This window comes from Schistosoma mansoni, chromosome 1 (genome assembly GCF_000237925.1).
Source record: "Schistosoma mansoni strain Puerto Rico chromosome 1, complete genome".
NCBI lineage: Eukaryota > Metazoa > Platyhelminthes > Trematoda > Strigeidida > Schistosomatidae > Schistosoma > Schistosoma mansoni.
The window spans coordinates 28,065,328-28,076,621 of record NC_031495.1 but is presented as its reverse complement, the minus strand read 5'-3'; the positions used below and the strand labels follow the sequence as shown (position 1 = coordinate 28,076,621).

Sequence of the window (11,294 nt, the reverse complement as noted above, 5' to 3'; positions counted from 1 at the left end):
TGATGTTATTTGAATTGTTTATATGGGCAGTTAGATTTGATTTGTGCATTTCAACATGCTGATAATTGAAAGCTAAAAGTTTTTTTTCTTTTTTATTAAAACAGTTTTCTATTCTGAAATGAAAGATCTTTTGAAGTTTAATTAATTTTTTTTTAAAGTTAAAATTGGATAAGAAAACGAGGTAAAAAAGCTTCATTTTATTAATTCGTGCCTAGTCGAATTGATGATACTTTTATAGATGACGTTGATATCATGATTGTTCTAGATGCATGAAACTATCCGGAGGAGTAGAATAAATCATATTCAAAGAAAAAGGAAAGGATAGAATAAAGTAAAAAAAAATCGTTTTCACTAAAATCTTAAAGAAATATTATGGTTTAATCTCAACTATTTTATGTGTATTATAGTTTTAACTTTAGAAAAGGATATTTATAGGAAGAAATCGCTAAAAATATTTTTTTCCCATTTCATATATCACATTGATTATAAATAAACGTTGTACTTAATAACTCTTCTGTTAGTTTAAATGAATAAACAGTATACAAGTCGTTATGAGCAAAGATGGATAGTAGCTAGCAGTGGAATCCAGGATGCGCGTTTCGTCCTATTTGAAACTCGTCAGCTCGATGTACCCGCATTACAGTGTTGATGTTCACTCTGGAACTCAAATCCAGTACTGTCCGCTTCAAACGCTATCGCGTTATCCACTTAGTTACTAAGTCCTGATAGCCACCTGTTTATGCAATGGGGTTAAGTTTTAATTCACTTGGTGTGACTTCAAGCAATATCGAGGCAGTCCGCACAGGATGCACATATGCCAACAAAAGACTGATCGGAAAATTGAATTTTCTGATGTTTCGTAATGTAAGCTACTTCTCCAGAGAATTCTACTCATTTGGGATTTTCATTGAAATAAAAGTATACTTAAATATATTTAATTGTTTGTCCAGTTTATTTAAAAATAATAAAATAAATTTGTTTTTCTATTCCAGTTACACTAAATATGCATAATGTTCATCATTAAAATGTAATTATCACGGGATACTTTGCTAAAGTTTGAGTATAAAAAAAACATTGATACTTCAGTGTATCTATTTCCATGATACATTGATGATTTCAACATTCTATATAGATCAATAGTATACTGTTTTGTTTTGCAAATTGTTACTTCAGTTTTTACTTCATATCAGAAAATTGATCTAATATATTTTAGTTTATTTGTTTTTATGCTTGAAAATAATAGAAAACATAATGCACACAGATCCTGTTGAAAATGATTTAAAGAATATATTTTGTTAATGTTAATAATTGAAAATCATCACAGGTCGTAGAAGTTTTAAGTTGGTTTATCTTAATTTATTTGTTATTTATTTATTTGAACACATAAATATTGGTATAAGGGGGCATCAGATATATATGCGCCACAAAAAAATTGCCATTTCATTTAATTCTGTGAGGGCTATGATACTGTCCGGGTGCCCAGATCGAAGCAAGTGGTTTTCTTAAGGGGCCACACCCGGAGCTTTCGACCTAAAGGTGTGATCAACAAGGCAGTGGAGCATCGTAAGGAGACGCAGCCCCATGGTGGCTGGTTACCGACGATTGGTTCGTACGCCATTTTTTCCCTCAGGATACTGGAGCCCATGTGCACCATTGGTTTGGAATCACGGTTTTCCAACTCCCCTAGGTGAACTTACCGTGTCCACCAACCTGGTTAAAGCGCCGGATATTCGCTTTTCGTCCTATCAATTTCTTAAACAACACCGGTGCCACGAGAAGGCAGTGAGTAGGAATTCCTTTGCAGAGGCTATATACGTGTGGCTGTGTGGGAGCACTCTCTGCCGTACCAGGGCATTTGAGGGCTTAACTTAAAATCAATACAAAAATGAATAAACATTTACTAATTCTAAAAATGAATAAAGAAATTTTCTTTATTTTAAATTGGATTGCATGATATTGTCCAACACTCGTCTAATTCCTGGAATGAATAATTGTCTCACATTCACAATAGTTGAACTATATTGGTCATAGCTGCTCACTAGGAATCCATGGATTGAAATTCGAAGCCAGTCCTTCGAGAACTGTCGTGGATATTCATTACTAAGTAGTATTATGTTAGAACAAAATCACAGTCTACTGTCTCCAAATTTCGGTGATGATTTAACTAAGGTCATTTCGTGATCTAAAATCTATAAAAATGCTGTCTTCCCATAAATACCTTTATATTAGACTGGATTTTTTAAATTTGTCCAGTTTAGTGAGATGAAGTTTATCAAAACTATGGGATATGTTATTCCAATACATTTTGCACAACGCGATCAAAAAATAACTTGCCAATATATATATATATATATATATATATATATATATATATATAAGGAGTTAGGGTTGATGAAAAGCTAATCAGTTGACTAACAAAGTATTTAAAAGACTTCTGGTATCCTATTTTGCTACATTCATTTGAATAACCTTTCATTTACTATTTCCTTTAAAATGCTTAAAAAAATCATATTTTACAATAAATATGAACGGAATATATTTGTTTATATCTCATTTTATTGTGTTGAACATTACGAATACGTGTAGGCATACATTCTTAAGAAGGTGTGATTCTGACTTGCAAATATACATAAACGAATACATAACTTGATTGAAGTCAAAGTAAATACGTCATATTGATCGAATAACACCCATATTCTTAATACATAAACATATAAGAATGATTTCAATTCAGCCTTTGTAATATTTTGTAAAAGTGATTTAGGGCGGATACCTGAATTTGATAAAGTCATACGTAAATAAAACCCCTCTTATATTTTTCAAAGTACTTTGTCTTTGCTTTAAATTTGATCTAATAATAATGTCAGTTTCATATATAGAATGGTAGGGTGTATTTTTCTTTACTTTTATTTTATTCGTTTTAATATTCTGTTTCTTGTGTAAATCAAACGTTAATGTATAACTATATCAATCATTTATAAATGACCAAATATTTGACTGAACTGCCATTCAAAATATAAACAAAAACAAGCGATCAATCTAAATTTTGAAATAATATTTTGAATAGAATACAAATGTTTTGAAACTCTGAGACACCATTAGAAATACATTCACTCTAATGAATGGCAAAATAGATTTAGAGGTTATTTTAAAATAACACTTCATGCTTCACATCAATAAACTCCGATATTTGATGACAAAACGTATGTCGTTTACGTTGTCTTATTCTTTCGGGCACTTGAATTATCAATCAAAGTTGATCTAAACTCAAGTAGTTACATCGTATATACAGGAGTTATTTTCATGTAATCTATATTCTGTCTTGTAAGCTAGACCAACATAATAGTACACTTAAAATGTAACTGATCGTATTGAGACATTTCAAACAGATATAGAGTTACCAGAATTTTAATTATGATAACTGACTAACGGAACTAGTAGTATGTGTTTATAAATTTCGGTCTATTTCAAGTATTTGAACTTTGCGTTTACCATTAGTACATACATTTACATCAGGCATATTATTTTTTCCATAGAATGTACTTAGATCGGACTAATTAACCTTGTAAGAAGTTTTAAAAGAATCAAAATTGACTATTCTGCTGTATTGCTGACACAAACTTGCAGTTGATAGTTTCATAAGTAATTAATAGAAGTATCTGAATACCTTCTCCTGTTCGATCTTGAATATTACAATTTTATGATTTTTTTTTAAAGAATTTCGTCTTTCATTTATTTCTTTAAACGATTTTTCAATATAACAAACCAATAAGATCGGATCGATTTATTAATTCTAAAATATTTACTCTTTTGTCCAGTCATTTTCTATTTTATTACACAAAATTATTTTGTATACGATTTTCTTAATACTTACGGAAATGCATATGAATAGATATGTATTAATAATATCAAAAGGGGTTTTGTGGATATTATAGTAATTTTAATAGTTGAGATCATGAATCAATTGAAGCTAGACCACCATGGAAAACCTGAAATCACTGAATGGCCATTTCGTCCCATTGTGGAACTCCTCAGCAGTACGCATCCACGATCACGCCTCGCGAGATTCGAATCCAGAACCTATCAGTTTCGCGAGCGAAAGCTTGACCTCTAGACCACTGAGCTGGCTGGCATCCAACGGTGTTAATGTCTAACTTCAACAAATCCACGAAATTGAGCGACACATCCACCATTGTCTTCAGTGAGTTACTATCTCACAACAAACTAGGTTGAACTCCACTGGTCACTGCGTCTCACTAGAACTCCAGGAAATACCTCTTGAAGCCGGTCACTAGTGAACATATGTTAATAATAATTTTAATTATGTTTCTTCTTGTAATCAATTGATTAATCATGATTGTAAAGTTTTAATCACATTATAAATCATCTATACTTATCCATATTCATTTGTTAAACGGTCTTCAGTTAACTATTTGTGATTAAAATGAAATTTGTTTTTGGATGAATAAATGTATCATTAGTAAAGTATATTTCTACCGTAACCAGTACCAATATCTTTCTAATGTAATATAAAAAGGGATATTTTTTCTAAGAAAAACTTTTAAACTATTGAATCATTATAGTACACTACCATTTACTAATTTCAACATAAGCCAGGTAACATAATTCAATGACGTCTTGAAATTGTATTGAAAAATATGCTTATTTTTTTTACCGTCACTTAGAGTGAAGTGTAAATCATTTGATTAAATTCTTTTGCCAAAATGTTTTCCTTTTTAGTTATTAAAAACCATTGATAAATTTTCTTCTTCATAATTAATATAAATAGATAAATTCAATAAAAACAAATTTACCTTCTGGTGTTTGAGGATCCGTTGATTGATTACCATTTTCTTTACGTTTAATTTGATCTTTATCGGTCTGAAAATTTAAAATTTGAATGTATGGTTAAATGTGCAAATATTTAAAACCTCAATGAATATACTTTAAGGTACTATTGTTTTTCTTTCTGGGTAAGAAATCTTGTTTACAAATGTGGTAAATTGAATATCTCGATACACTAGTTGTGAGATCTGTTGGTCGTAATAAATAATATAACATTAGTTAGAATAACTAATGTATCAGTTGTTGTAGTGTCGGTTGATATGTTAGGCCCATATACCCTTATTCTAACTTCTGGACAAGCCAATTTACCTATCCATCTTGAGTCATGTCTTGACCTTGTTAATTATTCACTTATTAACCCTGACTATTTTTATATGAGCTCATGTATGTTCACAATTGTTATCCTATTCATCACATGTCTGTAACTTATTCTTGTCTGACTATAAATATTGAACAACGCTTGATAAAAGCGAGTTGGACTACGCGCCATCTCCAATGAGCGTCATTTTCGCTTCTCTCTCTTCTATTCGTTTTATCCCTCTGATTCTCTGTCCATATCAATGAATGTACAAAATATGTGTTCGAAATCCGTTCTCGTACTTGACTTATTTAACTCCGTTATTCATCAACGCGGATAAAATCATTTATTACATACGAGAACAGCCAGGGTGTATATTTTGACAACAATCATCCATTCGATCTCATTAGAGTCAGATCATGGCCCCCATAATGGTAGATCTTCATATAATATCATTTGTACTAGTAACATAATTTAGTTATCAAAAGTTGGTCAAATCATTGGTCATATATCTTATCGATGTGAATTTTTGGTTCAGTTGAATACGATCACTACACATAAAATACTAATTAAAATTTCATAAATAAGTAAATCACAATGGTCTAGGTACATTGACCATTGGTTTGAAGTTTATTTTTCCGATTTTGTTAGAAACTAAATGTAATTTTTCAGGAACAAAAAGCATTTAGTGTTGATGATCCATAGATATCAGGCTTTAGGTATAGAGTTTAGATACTTCTAGTATTAAATAAAGTTTACTTGATAATAATTGTGTAGCAGACAGAAAATGATACTAGTACTATTAGTGACTTGGAGCTTAAGGCCCTAAACTTACTCTCATTTACTCCACAAAATTTCACAATCATGATTATCATCTTAGTATAATTATTGAATTCCATTGAAAGCCATCAATGAATGGAATATCTACTAGGCCTTCATTGTCTGTAGCCATTATCACCAATGTATATATATTAATATGGTCCGACAATAATTTTGCAATTATACATGACATGCTACCTATGTTTATTTTGATTTTATTCCGTTCACGACAAACAAATTATTCAGTCTGTCTTGCAATTAAGCATTAGCAACATTCGAACTGTGAAATATCCCAGAGTTGAACACAAATGTGAGTCCATTTTTCAAAACAAGAAGATATACGAGTGTAATGAATGTAATTTCTCGTGTTAATCTTGAAAGTTTTTTTCATTATTCTTCAAAAAGATAAATTTTTCTCCAATTACTCACCTTATCCTTTCTTAAAGAATGAAATGCTCGTTTCCATAATCCTTTAATATTTTGTGAACCGGATGTTGTGACAGATTTCAGGTCACTAGAGCCGTCTTTCTTCATATCAATAATTTTTAACTGAATAAAATGTAATAAAAAATGACTTCGATTACAACATTGTTTTTATCTCAAATAGTTCAAACAGTTGTTTACATTCAGCGACTAAATATACATGAATAAAAATAACTTTAGTGATGTATAAAAGATGTAAAATATTAAAGAGTAGAGTTACTGTTAATTAATTACTAAGAACATATACGAAACACTAGAATCACCTTTTTTTACAACTGTTTATCCATGTGAATCATTCGAAGCATTTTACAATTACATCTGTTGTAATACAATGTATCTTGAATAACGTGAAATTATTTTGTATTATCAGTCGAGGATTACTATACGTTGTACAAAAAATAGGACAGTAATTGTCTTTAAATTATACAGAGTCTCTACCGAATCAAACTAATAAATAATGATTGTACGTGCTTTAGTTCTAGTAAGAAGATTTGACCAAGTTAGGTATATAGTAGTAAGTAGTAGTAATAAACTATAATTTTGCATGCATACTGGTATTGTACCAAAAATGAATTACAGTCTAAAGTATTGATCTTTAGATTCAAGATTCATGATTTATTGACACAGTCGCCAAGTGGTGTGCATCTATTCAGCTTGATTTTCTATAACGTCGTTCATACATATAGGTATGGAGGAACATACGAGGAATAAATATATATTACTTGCTCTACTTTCTCACACATTCTTAGCTTTAATACAACATTTGAGCGTTTTAATAATGTCATTCGTCGTCTGTTATAAAATTTCTTTCTTACTAATAGGCTAAAATATGGAAGATGAACTCAGAATCGGAGTGCAGAACTATATTTTAAAGTCTGAAATTGCATATATACATATAATTTTGTTTACTAACAGATAACTAACAGTTAAAGATGTGAAAAACCTATAATTAATTTAATATTACTAAATTAATGATAAACCTTCAACACAGCAAAATACAATTTGATTTGTTTTATTGGACGTCTGTATAACAAACAAGGTTGTTTTATGAATATCAGTGGCTATAATGTTTTCAGTTTTAAAAGAAATTTATTCAATCATACATGATCAAAAACCTATGGATTTTTTAATATCATAACGATCCTGAGCCTTCAATATTCTGAAGTATGATGTCTCGTCATATGTTAAATTTCTATAAAAGAACGACTACCTCCAGACATCCATCATTGCATCCAAGGGTCAGAGATTAAACAATGTATATTCCCTTAAAATAGAGTCAACAGTTGATCATACATTTATATTTGAATACATTTCAGACTATAATAAATTAATGACCCATGTATACACCAATTATATATAGAATAGATAATAAAACTTTGCCAATGAATCCTCTGATGAAGAAACAACGAACAGATTCTTGTAATATATCATAAATGAAATCAATAATATTTAGTACCTTTTTATTCAACATTACAGAATGATAATTTTTTTTGTTTATAAAAAAATGTTAAATACAAGATTGTTTATGAAATTTTCTTTAGTAAAATAAAAAAAATGAAATTCTAGACAAAACGTATTAGTAAGCAAAGATGGATAGTGGCTAGCAGTAGAACTCAGGACGCGCGTTTCGTCCTATTTGGGACTCATCAGCTGGATGTACCTGCATCTCAGAGTTGATGTTTACTCTGTCTGACCAGTTGCAATCTTGAGCATCAATGGAAAGATTCAAACAAACAATACCAAGTGAATTTAAAACGTAATAGGTTAATTCAATGTAAACAGTTTTTGAAATGTTTATTTTTATCCCTATTAAAAAAACAATCTATTATAGATAGTATACAAATATATAAAGCTACTTAACTTTGATTGTCATAGTAAACTAAGTTTATCTTTAAAATGATTGATAAAGTGATCTACATTTACAATCATAATATTTTACAAAACAATAATGTTATGTAATTCAATTTGTTAAAGTTCAGGGAAATAAACTTGAAGTGAATGAACTGGATTACAGTAGTATCTATCTATACATATATGTTTGTATGATTTTAAATGTTTTGCAAAGTACTAATATTATTTTCTCTTTAACTGAATTCATATAAAAGTTACATCAACTATACTTTGTCTCATAACTTTTTGTTTTATTCTATAAGTACATATTTTTAAAGAAAAAAATAAACTAGTGTAAATCTCTTAATTTTCTTATGTTTACCTTATTACTGAACAATCAATAAATGAATAGACAGATATTAGAGGTATTTTTTTAATGGACATAATATGTTTTGTAGTAATTATGACTTCATATAAATAAAGATGATGTATATAGGATAATAGTTGTTTCCATGGCACTATTTTGAATAAATGTACAATTTATCTCAATGATAATAATTTTATTTTGGGTAACTACCTTTATATGTGGTTTATTTTAAAATAACTTTGAAGATAGTGTGGAAAATATTATCAGCAGGTGCACAGTATAGTAGGTAAGATTTTCAGTTTGAATACAAATTTGGCACACGCTATAAATTTGCAAAGCATAGTACGATATCTTTACATCGAAAAGAGGCTTTTCATTAATCGTCATCATAAGTCACTTAACAAAACTATAGACCCTGTTTATTGAGATATTTTAAACTACGTCAGTTCACTTCCATGTTTCCATTAATTGACAATATCCATTCGATAGATATAAATGAATATTTAATTAATCATGGAAACTTTAGGAATCCAAGAATTTTCAAATCTCTCTCTCTCTCTCTATATATATATATATATTGACGCTTTTGACAATATAACTATAAAATTCGCGGTCTAGCAAATACTGTTCTTAAACTTCTGTTGACTATCTAAAAGCAAAACAATTTCAGACGTTAATTACAAATAATGTATCAATACAAACATATACAATTAGATCACTGGCGCATATCTTTAGTGTAATGCTTTTTCCCTGGATTACTTTATAAAGCTTTGAGTTATTAAATCTACTGTATCTAAAATATGTCATTTACTCCCTGGTAGCATTGTGTGGTAATCAGTTTACATCTTAACTAAAAGACTATAACTGAGACATACATACTGATTGTATGGAATCTTTACAATGTCAGTGTGGTAAACTGATGAATCTCACATTAGATTAGAGGGATATATTTCAACGGTATTTTCAAAAAGCATAAGCAGAAATGGATATATATTGATGTTTTATCCCTTGGAACAAGTAATAAATACTACATAAATTCCGAAACTGAAAATACGATAAATCAGGACTCAGTAGCTACGTGGACAACGCGTTAGAAGCGAACGGTACTGGGTTCGAGTTCCTGAGTGAACATCAACTCTGTGTCGCAGGTACACCCAGCTGACGAGTCCCAAATAGGACGAAACGCGCATCCTGGATCCCACTGCTAGCCAACATCTATCTTTGCTTATAATGCTTGTGAATTAAGGCAATACCGAGGCAATACGCACAGTATGCTCATATGGCCAATAAGAGACTGATCAATTGCAGTTCTAAACGTCAATGGGAAGATTCACCAAACAATATCAAGTGAGTTTAATATTACATTTTGTTCAAGATTCTAGATAAATTTCCTGATTTCCTTGCGTTCAAGAACACAGTACGTAAATATATTAAAATAATCGTTATCACTAAACATTTGATTACTATCGCATATGTATGAGCTGAGATGTTCAACTTTATTACTACCTATGATAAACGTTTACCAGGTAATACAAAGAGACTGTAGTAGATTTACTACACTGAACTTATTCGTATTCCTCACATCGACACTTCCATATTGCCTCACACATCATTTGGGTTTATAATGAACAACCATAATAAAACAACCATATTTATGGAATAGGATGAATATCGTTTAATATAGAGTTTGTAACTAACCAATAAATAGAACCTCAGTCGTATTAATATCAGCTTACAAAACTGTACTTCATTTAAATGCTTTTTTAAATGTGTTACTCACTATTCAATTATCAAGTATACATATAGGATGTTTTCAGTTAAAGGCATTGTGTTTTTGAAGATTCAATAAAATCTATGTCCGTCACCATTTTTTATATTTTATTCTTTGAGTTGTTCAAAGTTGAATTAGTCCCTCTGTTGAAACTATTCAATTATCTTGAGGACCATTTAAAAAAACTAGTGTTTGTATAACCTCTTTTATTCAATAATTTCTGTCAAAGTCATTTAAACGGACTATAATTATGTATTATTTTGTTTATCCCAAAAGGGTGTGAGAATCACTTCTTTAATCTCTAATAAAGAAAGTATAATAATAGCATGTAACAATAAGTATGAGATGTTACCTAGACCGTTTTTTCTGAACATAAAGGTGAAACAATGACATATGTTATATCATTATGATAATTTGTAAAATGTCTAATAATTTGGAAATAAACTCTTCTAATAACTTCAGTCTATCCAGAATCGTATTTAGACGAATTGAAAAAATAATGGTTTTATTGCAACTCATTTTCTTTCCCCTTCAATCTTCTTCCTAAACGTCGTACAAAAGGAGACGAGTTTAAAAATTACGACAAACATGTATTCATGATTTACTAATCCGTGATTTTATTAATTAATTTTCAGACAACCTTATTATATGATTAATCTGACTTTTGTGTCCGTATTGGATACACCTGGTTTTGTACTGACTTCAGTTAAATAATTTTTTTGGAATGAAACGTGAATACAATTATTGTACAAAACAATGTACATATTTTGCTGGGTTATATTTCTTTTTTTAATTTCCCACCTGGGGTAAACATATGTCCTAATTTAAAAGGATGTGAAATTTGTATATTTCACTAATACGAAGTTATCAGTTTCATGGAT

The 11,294-nt window shown here is 29.8% G+C and overlaps 1 protein-coding gene across 1 annotated transcript in view; it reads right to left on the bottom strand.

Moving 5' to 3' along the window:
* The window catches only part of Smp_092020 (putative cement precursor protein 3B variant 2), a gene marked incomplete at its 3' end in the record, with an annotated part of 82,466 nt that overhangs the window by 54,917 nt on the left and 16,255 nt on the right, over positions 1 to 11,294 (bottom strand). Inside the window, exons 2-3 of the mRNA XM_018793923.1 lie at positions 6,392 to 6,511; positions 4,815 to 4,881 (exon numbers count right to left, since the gene is read on the bottom strand). Coding sequence (XP_018648387.1) covers positions 4,815 to 4,881; positions 6,392 to 6,511 — 187 coding nt within the window. The remainder of the gene's footprint in view (positions 1 to 4,814; positions 4,882 to 6,391; positions 6,512 to 11,294) is intronic.